The sequence below is a fragment of the Haliaeetus leucocephalus genome, unplaced genomic scaffold, assembly GCF_000737465.1.
Source record: "Haliaeetus leucocephalus isolate CR32 unplaced genomic scaffold, Haliaeetus_leucocephalus-4.0 Scaffold362, whole genome shotgun sequence".
In the NCBI taxonomy this organism is placed as follows: domain Eukaryota; kingdom Metazoa; phylum Chordata; class Aves; order Accipitriformes; family Accipitridae; genus Haliaeetus; species Haliaeetus leucocephalus.
In genome coordinates this window covers 4,769,151-4,787,412 of record NW_010972798.1, presented here as the reverse complement: position 1 = coordinate 4,787,412, position 18,262 = coordinate 4,769,151, and the positions used below count along the sequence as shown (strand labels likewise).

The window sequence follows — 18,262 nt, the reverse complement described above, 5'->3', positions numbered from 1 at the left end:
CGGGCCAGGGCGATTTACCGGTACGGCGGGGCCGGGCCGTGGCGCGGTGTCCCGGGGAGGGAGAGGCGCCCTTCGCGGCCTTGGCGGGAGGCAGGCTGCCCGGCTGCCCGGGCTTCTGACACCTCGGCTGGGGGTTGCGGAGCGGCTTACATCGTCGGGCGGAGGGTGAGCGTAGCGTGAAGCGCTTCCCTCTGCACCTCGCTGTTTTGCCAGCCGTTATGCTTCCAGCGTGGGGTTTTCCTCGTGCCCGCACGCCGCGTTTACCGCTTTTGCCACTTAGTGAGAGTCAGCGTAAGAGGACGTAGCTCAAACTTATTCTTTCTTTTAATTTTCAAATTGTTACTTATCTCCGAGTATCCGGAAATGATAATGACGTGAGACAAAGGGTAGAGGAGAAGGCAACGCTGAGATGACGTTTTTATGAAGAACTGAACCTGTGCCCTTTCCCCTTAGACTGTGGTATTCATCTGTCTGTAGGACCTGTGCCCTTATGAAGGAAAGGAACATTCTCATTTAGCTGAGTGTTGTTTTTCCTATCGTATATAGCTTCCCCTTGAATTTTTATTCAGATTGACGCTGAACCTATTTCACAAGAACCTAGTAAAAGTCGAGCCCCTCCATCAGTTCAAGTTTCTGCACACTACTTTGTCTCGGAGAGGTCTGGAGGAATTTTTTGATGATCCAAGAAACTGGGGAGAAAAAACAGTAAAGTCAGGTGAGTTATATTTAGCATTTCTGATAGTGATCTTTGAGCCACTTGTGCTCAGCTGAAATCTGACCTACTCTTTTGCATTATAGGAAGTATTCATAGCTACATAAAATTTTTTTATGTATATGTATGTAAATATGCTTGTGCATTTTATGCCTGTTAATTTTATTTTTTTGTGTGTATTCTGCGTTTTATGAAAGCAGATAGCTATTATGCAGTAAAATACCTTGCTGTAAATCCTCTGCCGTGCTCTTATGTGAGAGTGTATCACAGAAGAGACATTCTTTGATGACATATACAGTACCAGGGAAGAAAAGTATTTCAATATAAAGAATCATCTTACAGCTTTCCCTGTTCCTAGCCTTTTACAAACACAAATAAACAGTACATGTCATTGCCTTTTTAATGTATTTGTATATTCAAAGCAAAGCTGAATATCCACAGGAACAGCTTTCCAAGAGATAGTATTTTTTTAAAAAGTGATCCTTATTCTGTTGAGTCAGCAGACCCTGCTAATAGAAGCTTTTTTTTTTTCCAGAATAAGAGAAGTTTGTTCTATTTAATTGATTTTTTTTTTTTTTTTTTTTTTTTTTTTTTTACAGGGGATGCATGGAATATAAAGCAGCTAAGGGGCAAGAGTAGTGAAGACTTGCACAAACTTTGGTAAGTTTTAGTGAAGTAGCTTCTCTTCTTTCAAAGCAGCTCTGCCTGTTTTATTAAACTGTGGCTAGTGAACTTACTAGCCAGTGAATTTAGTTTGCCATACAGCTCTGCATGCTTAAGCCTGCTTTGGGCTTGGAGCAGCCCAAGTTCTGGTACTGCTCAGAATACAAATGCTGTACTGCAACTGCAGGTGGTTGTGTGATAGTTGCGTCTAGTACAAGGGGTTCAGGTTTGGTAACGAAGAGGCTGTGTCTGAGCCCTCTGGGGGTTGTTCAGACTGCAGGACAGGCTTGGTTGTAAGTGACCTCTGGTGGGCCTAACCACTGTATGAGATCAGGTTGCTCAGGTCTGCATCCATTCTGATTTTGAAAGTCTCGCCACTCTAGGCAACCTGTGCTACGGCTAAACTAGTGCTGAATTATTACTGTGAATAGTTTTTTCCTTGCTGTATCTTGTCCTTTTGCTGTGCACCTGTAAGAAGAGTCTGGCTCTGTCAAGGTATTGGAAGACTACTTGGTGTTAACCTTTTCCTTCCTTAGCCCTCTTTATTCCAGGTTAAGTAAACCTGTCTCCCTCAGCCTCTCCTTGTATGTCATGTATATCAGCCCTCCCCTGCCCGCCTCTACGGGGCTTTCTGCAGTTGGTCAGTATCTTTTCACTTCTCTATATGAAGCTAGCAGGTATAGGATATGGGATTATAGGTTGGACAGCTGTGCGCTATCCAGCAGGGTAGTGCATGAATAATCCAGAAATTATTTCTGAAGTACTATGCTTTCTGATCTAGGTATGTCCTACTGAAGGAAAAAAACATGCTTTTAACTTTAGAGCAAGAATCAAAACGACAACTCAGGCCTATGCCAAGTCCAGAACGATTAGAAAAGGTAACTTTTTCATACTAGCTAAAAATATAACTCTAAGTAAAATTGCTGAGTGAAAGGTGAAGTGTTCATAAACTTGTTAAAGACCATTTTTAAAAATTATTTCCCTGATTTTAGTATATGCACAAACACTGTGCTCAAGCAACATAGTGGGAAAGACCTCTCCACCTGTTACATAATGTTAAGAAATATTTTGCCATGTTCATGCCCTGAAACTGCACTAGAGGATTTCTAGAAACTTCCTGGTAAAACTTCAACATTATCTCTATCCTTACCCTCCACAAACTTTTTTTAGCTACTTAACTGTTGCCAACTTCTTGCCTCTGACCTTGTCTTCTCCAAACTTGAGCCCTTTGGTTCTTTGCTGTCCTCACTTTTGTCATTCGTTCCTTCTTTTGCATTATTGCAATTCTGCCACTAATTTATTAAATTCTTTCCCTGGTATCTTTGCCACTGAAAATTTCATTTACTTATAAATCAATTGCACAGATGGAAATCTGCACCTTCACTGGCCAATTAAATAATCCAGCTGTTTGACATGAGAGATATTCTCAGATACCCCCCATTTGTCCAATTTATTTATGGAAGAGTCTAACCATTACATTGTTAATTTGAATTTCTTTGTATAGTTAATAATTTAACTGTTACTTGCCGTAACACACATCCGCAACTGCATTGTGATCTCTCTTTTTTGTGCCAGACATTGCTTTTTTTGGTCTTCTACTTGTCATTTTCATTGCTGTACTTATAAATTAGGGGAGATCTAATGTAAAACCCTGCTCTGGATCTCCTAGTGTATCTTGTTCTAATTTATGCTAATATGGTTTCTCAACTGTACTTCGATTCCCATTCTGAACAGTATTTTCTGCTTAGTCCCACCTACACATCCATATTCAGCAATTAAAAATCACAGTAGAACTTGTTTTGGGAGGGAACTTAAGTAAGTGGCCCCAGCACTTCAAAAGTTAAATCTTACTAATTGCCTGTTTGGTTTTGGCTGAAGCCCAAGAAAAGTAGAAGTCAAGCACCAGTTAAATACTATGATTGCACAGAGACAAAATACAGCCATCTGCTTATTAAAATTAGCTCTAGCTGCTTCCCAGAGCAACATTTAACATGTTGCCATATGTAATGTGTGGTACAGCAATATTATGAGACAGACCTGACTAAAAACCTTCAACTCGAAGTGTCATAGTTTGGTCAAGGCAGCTTTCTAATCAGCCAACAGGCATTACTGAGGCTGTGACCAGACTCCAGAGTGAAAACTAGAATAACAAACAGCCAGTGCAAACCATCTGACAGAAACACATGCAGCATGTCTTCTATTTGCTTCTACTTCCTTTCTGCCTCAGAGCTTTCTGTACTTCTAGCATCAGCATTAGATCTGGCTTTGTGTATTAGCTAGCTAGTCTTTAATGAAATATCAGACTGTCAGTTATTTCATATTTGTTCTGCTTGCAAGTTAGGTTTTTAAAGCACCCATTCTTCACTGTCCTAGTACACAGAGCCAATTCAGCTGTTTCACTCAGTCCACAACTGTGAGATGGCTCACAATGGAACTCCTAGTGTGTTTTACCTTTGCTTTTCCTTTAAATTTTGTCTTAAATCTTCATTTGAGATCTTTTAAATTGCCAGCATTGTGTTCTGTTGGCCCAAGCTGAAACCATTTCCTACTTCCAGGTAGAAAAGTCTATGAAAAATATAGACTTGGTTGTCAGAGAGAGAGAAATTGCTTTGAGGCTTTTACAAACTGGCCATGAAAAACCAGTACCTGGCGAGTGGAGACATGACTTCTTAGGACGCACCTACTGGTAAGGAAAAGAGAACTTTTTTTTCCATGTGTGTCAATTTTGCTTGCGGTACATCTCTTTACTAGAAAATCCTTATCTAATCAAGAAAGGATACATGTACTGTATGGAGAGACACATGTTTTCTGGTCAGCATTCAGGTGCTTCCTGAGTTTTGTTTTTTTGGTTGTTTTTGTTTAAATGTGGTTATAATTGCTACTAAATAATTCAAACTCTACCATTAATTATAACAAAATTAGCTCCATGTAACTAATATGATTTCTGTACTCAGAGGATGTCTGTTACTGTAACTATTCTGTAACACATGAATGAACTAGGGAGTACTGTTCAAGTTGAATCACCTGGACTTCCCTAATTATAATGCAAAATCCATATATTGGGCGACAACCACCCAAAGTACTGCATGAGACCACATAAACATCTGTTGGAATTCCCTACTAGTCTTGGCAGATATTTAACTTTGTTGGAAGCTTCTACCTTTAGAATTATTTATTGTCCAGATACTTTCAATAATCTGTAATTTCAGGTAATGACGCTGAAGTCTCTGGCAGGACCTGCTATTTCATTAACCAGTATTTTACCCTCATCATATTGGCATTTGAAGCACTAACTACAGTATTCAGCTCTGCAATAACAGTGTAGATAACAGAAGGTCACACATTATAATAATGCTGAATTTTCATTTGTTTACCCATTAAATATAAATCAGCAGAGTACTAAATGCACTAACCATTAGATCTACATCTTTAGGGATGAGGCTTCTGTATACCTCTTTCTGCTTGGAAAGATTGTCCATGAAGAAGGGTTTGCCCATATACTTGGAAGCCCAGTCCCCAGTTACAGCAGGGGGAAGGGACAGACAACATGAAATGGTCTTTAAGCATATGCATGCAGAACCTCTGCAATACACATAGTAGTAGGTCTGATGCAATGTGGATGCACTGGAGTCTGTAGGTGAGTCTGCACAAGCCATCTCTGCAGCCCAAATGCAAGAAAAACCCCCAAAATAAATAAGAGTCTATATTTAGAGGGAAATACTTACATTCAGGCAGATTTGCTCTTGACATGACACTCCTAATACTGGCATTTAAAAGAAAATTGTAGTAGAAACAAAACTCTCTTCACATGCAGTTTGTTCACATCAGCTTTTGGAAGTTTTCTTATGAAGGAGTAACTTTAAAATATAAATGCAAAGAATCATTATCTACTATACTGGGCCCTCTCTTCAAACACCTACAGTTTTTAAAGTACGACCACTTTCTACAGAAAGATGCTGAGCTATGTATGAGATGTAGTTATAAACCAAGCCAGCAGTAGAGCTGAAAGTAAATACCCACATAGAAATTCTGCGATCTACTGGTCAGACCACTTAATCACTGTATTGTAACCAAGTGTAACTGGTAGAATCCAAGAATGAAGACAAAAAGTATACATTCTATAATCACTTATCTGTCTTTAATAGGTACACTTATAAGGAATGGCCAATACCATGGTACTTGAACAAAAGACACAAAAGGAAGAAATTCTATTACTTACCTCATGTGAATCACTTCATCAGGTAAAAAGACTTTTTTGACATTGAAAGTTATTTTCTGATCTGTTCTTCAGTCCTTCTTATTCCACTTTGCAAGGAAAAAATAGTAGTAATCTTGTTCTTTTTACAGCTAATAGACTGAAAATAAGGCTTTTTAAAATTACAGCTTGCTCTGTTTCATTTTGCTCTTCCCATTTTAGTTATTAAGAGATTTGGTTATCTATGAAGTTGCACTGTAAAAGTAACTTTACATGCAGACTACGTAAGATCCTCCCAGAGGTTGAATTTCTGTAGAACTCAAAAGCAGAAGAAAAAAATTAATTTGCCTTGCAGGCATTTTTGCTTATCAAAAGCTAATTAACAGTGACGTTGTTAATCACTGGGAACCTCTATTTCATTAGAGGGTTGAGCTTATTAAGGTTGTTACAAGCTATCTGGAAGTTAACCACGCTGACTTCTTTATTTCAGGCTCAGACTTGAAAAATCTTTACGCAGAAGGGCAAGGAGGCAAAACCTAGAGAGGACGAGGCGGAAGGTCTTGGAAAGGAAGTTCCCTCACCTTGCCATAAAATCTCAGAGCCAGTAACATGCTGGAAGAGCGCTGCAAGCAATTGGTTGAGTATCTCTGACTGGAACATGAAACAAGTTCTGAAACCAGTGAACAGCTCGACTGAGCATTCCTGAGAGTCTCTTTTTTTTTTTTTTTTTTAATCCCACATTTGACCTAAATTAAACTTGTGATCTGGAATTAAAAAGCAGCTTTGGTGCATAACTCAAATTAATCCTAACAGTTGTTTCTAGAAATATTTGAAAAATGACTTATTAACCAGCTATTATGAAAGTAAGATATACATCATTAATAGTGAAAAGCAGCAACTGACTGCCAGATGAAAGTATAAAGTGTAGGGATAATATTTACCTGGTTTAGTTTAACAAACATGCATTAAAACCAGACAGAAACACGAGAGCCTCTGAAGCTCAAGTACTAGCCTTTGTTCCCTGATCATCTGAGTTACAGGTATGTCACCCAAGTTACATGTGCTTTCTGCACAGAAGCATGGGAAAATACACTCTTCAGTCTGCTACGGCGAACTTTTTCCCTGTTTTAAGTCTGGCTTGTTAGAAAGTATGAAATATTTAGTGTGTCAACTTTTAACAATGCAGTCTTTATACCTAGATTTCTAGGTACCTATGACAAATTCAAACATCTATGCAATGTTTTTTTGCAGTGTGCAAAATGTTTGAAGGAAGACTGGTAATAGTCTTCTATGAAATCGAAGTAGAAAGGTACTGCTGCTGCTCCCAGTTGATGGTAAACACCTACTTCATGAAAGCTTTTAACCTTCAGATGAGATTGTGCAGAAGTTTAGAACAAAGTCACAAATACTAGTCTTTCAGGAAGCAAATGTGCTATGCAATATAATCTCATAAAACATGGGAAACTCCAAGGGAGCCAAAACTGTAAGAGATAGACGTCTCTCCATCATCTTGACCTTCAGTTACTCCTCTGCATCACACAAAATACCCAATTCTTAAACCAAAACTCTACAGAAAGTGTTTTGCTCTCCATAAGGTGCTAGAACATTCACAGATAGCACCATTATACTGTAATTTAAGATACACAGAAGATAAAAGTTGGATTAGACATAATGAAACCTAAGCACATGACACACAAGGAAAGCTTAAAATGCAGTCACTTCACAAAGAGAAACCAAAAAAGCCTACTTTAGATCTTAACCTCTAGCTACAAGTTGTCCAGTCAATTTTAGTACTTCACTGATGCCACAGTAACTTTATAAAGCGTTACTCATTGCAGCATGCTAAGTTACGAGTTCAGGTGATGTTGCACATTCTACTTGAATGCAAACTAGACCAAGTCTTTTTCTTCCAGTATGACAACACTAGCTAGTGGCTTACATCACCTATTGTAGCTGACTTTAAGTTTGCCTCATTCTGTGAGAGAAATATGGTTGGTCAATAGCTTTGAAAAATCTGGACTAAACAACTTTGTCTCGAGCAACTAATGGTTATCATGATAAGACAAAAGCAGGTGGTTTTGATGATAAATTACTTTATTGTTTGGAGGTAATGTGAAACTGTTTCCAACTAGAGGCCTCATCATTATTTACCCAAAAGGTCTTTTAGGATATGAAAAATTTAGCAGTACTGTTTACGTTTTTGGTTTTGTTTTTTTTTTAAATCAGTTAAATCCTATTTGGTTTTCCACAGCTTTTAAGATAAGGAGCAAAACTTCATTGTGTCCCAATACAGAACATAACACAGCTGTCAATTAAAGTAAGCTTAAGAGTAACATAGAACTGCATCTTGACAGCCAGTTCCTGCTGGAAAAAAAAAAAAATCAACTGACTTCCTCCAATCCTGAGTGCACACTCCCCATTGCAAAATGCAGGCACTGACTGACCCTGCTATGAGTCAGCTGAGGGGGCTATACCAGCCATAAACCAGTAGTGACTGCCCCTTTGAGTTAGAGCTCCCTGTAAAAACATCAAGCCACATCCTGAGGTCTTCTGTAACTATTCTGGGCTTGGACAGACAATTCTTTGCCTTAACTTCCCTGGCTCAAACAAGTTTTGCTTCTCACCTACACCACAAAGGCATTATATACATTCCTAGAAATCAGGTGGAAAGCACTGATTCTTTACTGAAATGAAACTGCTCCATAATAGAAAATTAGCAAACCAGTGCTTAATGTAACATTCACTACACGGAATGTAACACTTCCACAGGACAGTAAAAGTTTACACTGAACTGAGTCACCTATAGTAGATTACTAAATACAAACTTTCCATTTTTAAAACAAAAGAGTAACTTTCTCTGCAAGTACTCACAAAGTTGCTCAAATATAAAATACGAAATTTTATTTTTTAAGAGAGAAAAAAGAGCAATTTAAGGCCAAAGTACCAGCAAGGAAGACTAATATGTGAAAGTAGACAAGAGATTTTTAATAAATCTGCATGGGCATTTGCAAGGTTATGCCTCTATCTATTAGCTAACCTGTAAAGCTGTTCCCAGGAAAAGATACTAGAGAAAATAGATATTTATACAAAATTATAAAATGCTTGTTACATGAATTATTGCTTTACAAGGGATGTAAACATCCTTTTTCTATGATAGTACCAATTAGGTCTCTCAAAATTTCTAAGGTTTGTTAAAATGGAACTTGAGTTATGCAAAAAATCCAATATAAACTTTCTACAAAAAAGAGTCCATCACATTCCTGAGTATGCTAAAGCTATAAAACAGAAGGAGCACTGAGCAGGCAGCAGTTTTCACAGTCAGAGGTTTAAGGACATTTTCTTTCTACACACTGTTTCCCTCCTTCTTCATATTCTTGCTTAGAAATCCACATCTGTTGAAAAGTACCCTACAAAAAAAACCAACAAAAAACAACAAAACAAAACAACCACAAAACACACAATTAAAAAAAATTAAAAAAAAAAAATCAGAAAACAAATGAAGGTGAAGTGAAACATGATTAACTTTTCCTATGATGAAAAACAAGCAAATCTTTACATTAAATGAGGTTAGAGGACTTGACCTCCTTAACTATCTTTTCCTTTGAGTTTTATATTGCTAGCGATTAAACTAAAGACAGGAAGGTGCAGCACTGAAAGCTGATTTCAGTCTCCCTTTCCCATACTGCTAAATGAATCCCCACAAACCATTTCAGTACTCAGTAACTTATAGAATTAAGCTCAGGAATATGATGCAGAAACAGGTTTGCTACGTTCATAGTGTACTATATACATATCATTTCCGGATAGTGTACGTCAAGCCTGCACCTTGTCATTAAAAATGGGAGAACATGGCAAGTTATTTTTTGATTAGAAATGCTCATGTTTTGTTTTTTTTTAAATAGATTCTCTTCACCTTACCACAAGGATAGATAAGATTATTATTGCTAGGGTAGCACAAACCCTGCAACGCAGGCTTAAGCGGAATTAGCTTTTTCGGTGACAGTGCTGCTTAGCATAGCAACATAGTAACACAGGTTTACTAACCAAAGAAGCCAAAATTGAACCACCAATCCATGAGCTGAACCTCCGCTCCACTGTTGTGTTGTTCGCTATCAACTTCAGGCGCATGCTCTGAATAGAAAAGGATGTAAAATGAAAGAACAATCAGACAAACTGTAGGCTGGTGGCCTTTAGGGAGAAGAGAAGGACAGCACAAGGAATTTGGTGTATATACCAACATGCAGGCGAAACAGGTCAATTTTATTAAACTTGCAATAATGCTCATCTGCCCTGTACTTAGAATTCAAGAATAGCCACAGTGGAACAGAACATGTATGGCTTCTATCTTGTCTCCCAAGAGGGAGCAACAGCAAACGCTTAAGGTTAGAAATAGGGCAGGCAGAGAGCAATAATACTCGCACTATATATTGTCATCTCTAACACTGGGCTACTTAAAATGCGCACTGGGACTAAAATGTCTAACATTGCTGAACTTAATTCATCTAGTGCTTTTTAGACCCATTCCTTCCTTTTGTTTTCAAAATGCCTCATAGCAATAAAATCTTTGCATTTCAGTGGGTTCCTCCTCACCTATTACAAGAAGCAGTGAGTAACTACCTTTCTCAGTTTCTCATAACATTCATTTCAGAGTTGCTACAAGTAGAACATTTTTTCTTGAATATGAATATTCAAGAAATATCATAAGCTATATGTGCTCTCAAGAACACAGGTGTAAGGTATTAATACTTGCTTTAACATCAAGTGATTAAAAAAGAAAATACAAGTATGTTAAATCACCAGGTTTTATCTATGGGTAGGTTGAATTGCCTGTAGAATCCAGGAAGAACAATTCCCACGATAAAGTGACAAGACCTCAGGCAGAATGACTGAATATGCCGCAAATTAGTCAGCAACACTTCAGAAGAGAGACCATCAAGGGAAATAGTGGCTGTCGCTTAGGGACAATTATAGAACTTAGAATCACAATCTGAAAGCAGGAATGGAGAAGTAAAAAGTTCAGAAAGCAGTTGCAATATCTGCTGGAATTAATTTCATACAAGAACTTTTCAAGACTTCTTTCTTTAGAGAAGGAGATCTCTTGTCCCACAGAAATCTCTTCAGCTGTTGGGTTCCTAACAATGTGGAAGCTATGATACATGCATGTGAACTTATGTGACAGAAAAGCAGAATGATAAGTAACTCAATGCAGTAACTTAAAGAGTTGTTTTACCGGTGGAGTTTTCTGAGACAGCTCTCTGTTCAATCTGTCTGTGAAACTCTGTATTAGAGTGTTTCCTCCTGCTACAATCACACTGCCATAGAGACCCTAAAAAGAGAATAAGTAACCTACAATATTAACTCTGAAATCATTCTGAAAACAACCATTTCACAGAACAGAGAGGAATGGCACACAAGTACATATAATCAACAGCAATAATACAATTCCTTGATGCCAACAATATTACCTCTCCCAATCCAGTTAATTTTTTAGTCACCTGAAAAATATTTCAAGACAGCTTAATATTAAACTATACAAAGATGACAGAAGCTATGTGATTAATGGGTCAAAATGATTTCACAGAATATTTTCTACTACAGAGAACCCTATACCTACAGATATCTCCTGTAACCACACAGTTGGTTTTCCTACAGCTGGATATTCCAACCACACAGGAAAACCCCACAGCACTGCAACAGTTTTCAATCTTACTAATGCTGCAGTTGGTGAAAAAAACCATGGCCTGGCCTACTAAGTTTGCCTGACATGCCAGTTAAAAGGAAAAAATTTTTTAAACAACCCCCATGTGGTCCTTATCAAACTTGAATATTTTCAAGTTGACATCTGAGAAAGTTAGAATATAGTTTTAAAAAGGAAGTTTTCCTTTAATACCTCTTTTCTTTCTTCTAATCTCTATAAAAGTTCCATATGATTGGTTATGTTTAGAAAGTCTATCTGCCATGCCCAAAAATCTGAAGATAACACTCAAAGTTATGAACAGAAAATGCTCATCTGAAGCCAACCCAATGCACATTATGCAGTGCCAGCCACAAAATCTGGACATTAGCTATTTAAATATAGGTAGAAACACCAAGTAAAAAATCCTGATTTAGCATTTTGTAAGACAAAACTGTAATTGTACATATTCCTATATACAAAATATGTAATACTTAAGAGAATTATTCTAATGTGTTTATCATTATCCTAGGAAATCCACGTTTCCTCATCAACAGTGTTCTAGTCCCAAAAAATTATATCAGCACAAAAATATCTATGCCTTAAAATAATACAAGTCTGACTAACACTTACCGGCCTGATGTCTATATCACACATTCCAACGCTTGTTGTGACAACGTGGCTCACACCCAACATCGTGTTACCAGATAAACCCTAGAATTAAAATTAGTAATCTACACATCATCGCTTCAAAAGAGCAAGGCATATGAAAGCCCTGAATGAGTTGAATTTACAAGTATTACTAGAGAGGGAGCTAAACATTACTTAGGGAAGGAGAAAAAAAAAATAATTCCTATTTTCCCATTCAGCTCATCACTACCCATTTTGAACTACATTTCGTCCTTCGTTTGCCCAACCCTAATACAACACAGGCAAATTCTACCCCCAAGAGAACCATGCAGTGTGAACACACACATACAAATCATGAAATTAAGAACATCATACAAAAGGAAGCCATGTGATAATCTAGTAATTTAAAGCCTTCCAATTACTACATATCATAGTTGTTTTACCTTTACATTAGAAGGGTCAAACAATCCCTCAGGGATTTTTAGACGCTCAGCACCAAAGTCACAGTTATAGCCATTGGGGAACTCGTAATGAACTGTTGGCATCTGTGCTGCTACCCTAGAGCATCAGTCAGAAAGTTAACACATCAAAGCTCTATGTAAACAAGATGTTAAGTTATCTAAGTAGCATTATAAACTAAGGTTTCAATGGGAAAATTGTGATTGATATGACTTACACATTCCCTAATATTTAGTATGATCTCATGCATCTTGGAATATTAAATAAAAAACTATCACCTGGATGTATACTGTATTTCTACTTTCAGAAATAAACAGTTTTTATCTAAAAACTTCTTCTGCAATAAAGCCAGCCAACAGCAATGAACAGGGTAAGCACCCCACGCACAACTGATAATTAATTTTACAAGAAGGAAAACAGTGACGTACTGTTCATCATAGGTTGAATCTGATACTTGGAGGACAGAAGCTTGGAAGTCCTGAATGACACACTATGGAGTTAAGAATAATATGGTTATGAGAATGTCAATCTTCAATTTTATAGAATTTATAGAATTGATACTGACTTTTTAAAGATTTTCTAGTTCAAGAGGAAAACCTGATATACTCACAAAACTTCTTTATGGGAGGCCTAGGGGAGTTTGAGAGTGGGAGAAATGACCTACTTACATTACACATGTAGTTGTGCCAAGACCTAGTGACCTGGGGTAACTTCTCTTTTCTTTTCCAATTTGCTGGCGACCCCTCACGAACTGCCTCCTGAGATTGTAGGAAACATGATCATCAGTTAACCATTTAAGCCTCTCCCCAAGCAAACACTTACTAAATAAAGTTACTTCCCCACCTTTGAAGCAATCATATATGGAGGAATTATCTCTATGTTCATTTCCTGAAACAATTCCCGACACTGCATAGTAATAAAGTCTCCTGCAAGTGGTGATTTTACAATACCTAGAAGACAAAAAGAGAATCAAAAAACCAAAAACATCCCACCAACAAATAAACTCTCCCTACAAACTATTTGTCAGTGAACACTGTTAGGGCTTTTTTCCATATTTAAGGGGATACTTAAAAACAATAACAAAACTGTAAAAGCAGAAAGAAAGCTAACTCAACCTTGATACTACAATGCTGTTACTCATGAAAATGTTTACCTTGCTGAAGTACATATCCATCATGCACTGGAATAGCAGTGGTGTGTGTTGCTCCGCTATCCAAAATGAGACCTGTAGATCTCCCGTTAGCAAAACTAGCCAAAAGGATTAAGGAAAATATTGTAATTTTCACTTTAGTAAAAAATGTTGCCATACAGTTAGCGCATAACTAGGAATGAGGACCATGATGTGTTATTCCTTGGCTCTACAAAAGGATTTGCTGTCTTCCAGTGTGCATTGTCTTTCTAAAAAGCGCACAACCTCATAGAGAGAATGGCTTTCAGCTTCCATCTGTGAACTATCCTGAGCTTTGGACGTACAAAGGTGAGACTTCACATGATTATGCAGCAAGCTCTAAGTACATCCAACTCATTTAGACTCTGAAGCTGAAAACATGTTGTTAGTTTAAAATAATTACAAATATTCATCTTAAGGCTATGGGAACCTCAAGCTCTAATTACTGTATTTAGTAGTCTGGACAACACCATTTCAGGTCTGTACTATTCTTACCCATGGTATACAATGGCAAAAAAAAATTAGAAAGGCAGGGGGGGAGGTGGGGAGGGGAAAGACAATAAAGACAACATTGCCTCCAAGGAAAACAGTTAGACTGGGAGAACTTCAGAACTGAGCTCTAAAGCTTTAAAGTTCAGAAATGGAATTTGTTTACTTCCTCCTTAGATGTTTATGGAAAAATTAATTCAGAAGAAGAAAAGTTAGACATGCTGTTATACTAGGAGTTGCCTAGAATAAGTTTACTGTAATTTCCGGGGTGGCAGGGAGTGGGGTGGGGAAGCAGTGAAAAATTCCGAAGGATACGCTGTTAGAACAGCAGTTTTACACAAGAAAAAAGCAGGGATGTTGTAGTGTTCAAACATCAATTCAGTCAGTTTTTCACGCTTTGCTCTAGTATTCCACTAGAAGAAAAAAACCAAACCAAACCACAAATAAGTGACAAAAGGAAGATATGTTTATCTTGAGGATGATGAGAGCACACTACAGGAATGCTAACATAATAAAGAAGTAATTAGAATTATTATGGCCACGGTTTCAAGTCATATCAAAATTCTATAGAGGCAGATTTCTAGTAATTGACTTCTTTAGAACCTTTTTTATTCCAATTCTACTACAATACATTAATGCTTATCTATCACACAGAATTAAAAGTGATATACACTTACTGTTACAACAGATTTCTTTACACTTCTATAGCTCTTCCAGTATCAGTCTCTCAAAGAACTCTCTAAAACAAGTAACATGCCCATTTGACAAGGGGAAAGATACATGAAATAACTTGCCCAGTTGAAAGAAAAATAAATCCAGATTTTCCTGTTTCCGAGGTATCTTCCTACAGTTCTACTGTACTTGTGAATAAGCCAGGATATGTATCGAATATTCTACACATTACTGAAAAAGTGAAGTTTTTTCCAAGCCAATACATAAAAGTAAGATTAGGTCTGCAAGGAGAATGTTAACGGGAACCTCTATTCAGACACCCACTGAGCCATCAAACATGAAATAACCATTCCAAATTCATCCATACTCCACAAGCTACAATTCTACACAAGGGAATAATGAAAAAGAAAATCCTTTTCATAAGATTTTATTAAAGAAAGGCATAACTTTCGTATGGCATGTCTACCTTTTGTATTCTGACTTTAAGATCTGTCCTTCAAATACTGAGCATTATTAAGTGAAAGAAACCTTGTCCACCTGTTTTCCCAGAAATCTGTATTCATCCACTTCACTTACCTTACAGGGCCATTTACAGAAATGAAGACAGAAAAATTAAAGCTTCTCCATTACAAATATTATTCTCTGACACGTAATATTAGTTGTAAGGCTGAATGAAGTGGCAGATTTTCAATAGCATTTTATTAAGCGTAACTTAAGAAGACATCCAAACATCTTTTTGCTTTTATTCTAGGCAGTATTTTTTTTTAATTCTGTCCTCTTTTTGATAAATGAAAAACAACAGCACATTGTAAATACTTTCTAACAGAACTCATGCAAACTATTTCAAATTGTTTTCTTTTTTAGATTTTTTTTTTTTAAAACTGATTACTTTCCAGAACCTGGCAAAGTATTTTAAAATTGTTATTTCTATAGCTAAGTCTTAACACTTGAACCTACAAGCCAATATCAGACTTGTCCAAGACTAATGTTTGTAGAGTCAGCAAGAAGATACAGTTGAGACTTATCAAAATCCAAAGCTGCTTTTACTCACTGGTGCTTCGGACATAAGGACAGGATGCAAACTTGCTTCAGATTTAATATGCATCTTGTAAGTGTGATCCAAAATTGCCTGGAAACTATCCCAGTCTTCAACTGTAACAACATTGAAGCAAGCAGATTAGTTACCTCTAAGTTTTGTTCCATTTCATAAATACATAAAGGTATTCCAACACTTTTTTTGCATAGAGCTCTTGAGTCAAAAGCTATCCTCCGCAGCCATACAACTCCTTTAATAGTGTTGCAGAATTCTCTTCCTCTGTAATCATGATGATCATAACATTTCAAGAGTTATGCTGAAAGTCCACTAACACTGTAAACCAACTATACTTCATGCAATGTGTAAATCAGGCATCCATTCTTCTGGCTTCTGTTGCCATACGTAGCATCTGTTTACATGAAAGCTATGACTTTGGAGCCTAGCAATGCTATTTTAAAAACAGGTAGAAAAAGACAGAGCACCATACTCATTCCATTTTTTAAAGGTGAAATGGCCTCCATATTTTCCCTTGGAACTCTCAGGGCATTGGTGTCTATGTAGTAAGTTGGGCCCCCTTGTTTGCCTTTGTCACCATCTATCTCCATCAGAGCGCTGCCATTGTCCCTTTCTAGCACCACACCAATGGCTGTTGGAAAATCAACCTGTAAGGCAAAAAGGTAAGCAGTACATGAGAATTATTAACGTTTTGGGCGGTTTTTTTCCTCATAAATTCTGAGCTTTCCCTATACAATACAGTCAGAACAAAAACCAGCATATTCTGAAAACTCGTAACTAAAAAGTCCTAAGGCATAAATTCAAGTTGCATTTCCATTGAGTTACACAGATTCTCACCTTTGGACAGTCCTCGCCCGCATAGCCTGCTCTCACTGTATACGAGCCGATGTCAAAAACAAGAGCCCCGACTTCATCTGAAAAGATTGTTAATAAAGAGGTAGTGAATGGTTATTACACTCTACTACAATCCTGACCCTTCCCTGCCCACTGTCTGTTTTGCTTGCAGAAGAAGAAAAGCAAGTCAAGGCATCTTTTTCAAGGCAAGGAGAAAGTTCTCTATTCAGAACTCCAGTTACTGGAGAGCTATTAGAAGACTGCAGACAGGCTTTTGCTGGGACATTCCAATACCTTCCTTTGGCATAAATAAAAGGGGAATTTTAACAGAAGAGGGAGAATACAGTTGCATCCAAATAGATTACAAGATAAAGCTTTCAAAAGGTGCTCGCTTAACAGTCACACGAAGCCAGACGAGCCCAGACCTCCTGGGGGTGATCAGAATTAGAATGGTGGCCCTGAAGACACCAACTCTGTAAATGAAGGCTGCCACACCATGAAGCGCCCTCATCCCTTGCGTGTACGGATCCTCGCTGAGGTGCTCTGCACCCCCTCAAGAAAACCAAAGTCTGAAACAAAACACCCGACTTTAGTCCCGACGGAAGGGTGTGCAGAAGTGCCCTGGGAGGAAACGACACCCCGGTTTCCAAAGCGCGGGGTTTTCTCGGGCCACCCTGCACCCCAGCAGCGCTAATTCAGCCCAAGGCCACGGCTCGGCCGGTCTCCGGGGGAAGCATCTCAGCGAAAGGACGCCGGGAGGGACAGAAACAAGGCCTGCAGCCGCCTCCTCTTCCTCACGCATGCTGCCACCCCACCTCTAAGAAACGGAGGGACCGGGAGGGCTCCGGCTCCGCTACGGACTTGGGGGAGAGCCGGGCCGCGGTCCGCCCCCCCCCCGCCCCGGGCTCGGGGCCTGAGGGAGCGGCGGGAGGCGGGAAGCGCCCAGGGGAAGGCTCGCACGCGCCGCCTCACGGGACGGCGCCGAGCCCAACGGTCGCGGGGCGGGGGGGAGGGGAGGGGAGGACGGGCAAGCGAGGCGGCGCCGGACTCACCTCCCCCGTACACGCCGCCGCTCATGGCTGCCGCTGAGGCCCGCGCTGCCCGGCCCCGGTGTCCGCCGGCTCCTCTCCTCGGCGATCCGGCAACAATAGCGCCTTCGCCCCTCTCTTCGCCGGCGACTCAGCCTAACCTGCAGGCCGCCGCCTTCGCCGCCAATAGCAGCGGCGCTGCCGCTCGCCCGCCCACCGCGCGGCGCCCCGCCGAACCGCCGCTCCGGCACAAGGGCCAATCGCGACCGGAGGGAGGCGGGGTTATGCCGCGGACAGCCAATCCTGAGGCAGGAAGCGGAGGGCGGGCAGGCGGGCATACAAGCGTAGGTGCAGTGTGCGGGAGCGGCGGTGTGAGGAGAGTGGCGAGGCGGGGAGGTGTGAGGAGCGCGCCGGTGAGGAGCGGGAGGGCAGATGAGGTGGGGAGGAAGTTGAGGGGAAGGCTGCTGGCTTCGGTGGAGTGGGGAGAGGTAGCTTGGGAGTCCTGAGGGCTCGTGGGGTGGGCTTGTTGCCGGGTGAGGGGATACGGAGGAGTGGGGTGAGTAGAGAAGAGAGCTTCTGGGGGACAGGGGCCGGCTGTGGAAAGGAGTGACAGTTACTGCAGCTGGGCCCTCCTTGAGTCTGTCCCCTGCTACTGTCACTGCTCCTTTGGGCTCTTCCACTGAGAAT

At 39.6% G+C, this 18,262-nt stretch overlaps 2 protein-coding genes across 2 annotated transcripts; one reads left to right on the top strand and one right to left on the bottom strand.

Annotated features, from left to right (window-relative positions):
• Positions 1-457: 457 nt before the first annotated feature.
• Positions 458-6,365, top strand: MRPL47 (mitochondrial ribosomal protein L47). Its single transcript, XM_010572926.1, has 6 exons — positions 458-715; positions 1,312-1,372; positions 2,157-2,253; positions 3,931-4,061; positions 5,521-5,616; positions 6,061-6,365. Exons 3-6 carry the CDS (start codon positions 2,182-2,184, stop codon positions 6,176-6,178), a joined length of 417 nt encoding a protein of 138 aa, XP_010571228.1. The 5' UTR covers positions 458-715; positions 1,312-1,372; positions 2,157-2,181; the 3' UTR covers positions 6,179-6,365.
• A 1,499-nt stretch (positions 6,366-7,864) lies between these two features.
• On the bottom strand, positions 7,865-17,748 carry ACTL6A (actin-like 6A). Its single transcript, XM_010572925.1, has 14 exons — positions 17,600-17,748; positions 16,551-16,627; positions 16,186-16,360; positions 15,714-15,814; positions 14,306-14,403; positions 13,487-13,581; positions 13,177-13,283; positions 13,002-13,091; positions 12,762-12,823; positions 12,318-12,432; positions 11,878-11,958; positions 10,801-10,896; positions 9,615-9,701; positions 7,865-8,977 (listed from the first exon to the last, which is right to left on the bottom strand). The coding sequence occupies exons 1-14, from the start codon at positions 17,622-17,624 to the stop codon at positions 8,897-8,899; spliced, it is 1,290 nt and encodes a 429-aa protein (XP_010571227.1). The 5' UTR covers positions 17,625-17,748; the 3' UTR covers positions 7,865-8,896.
• Between the last annotated feature and the right edge of the window lie 514 nt (positions 17,749-18,262).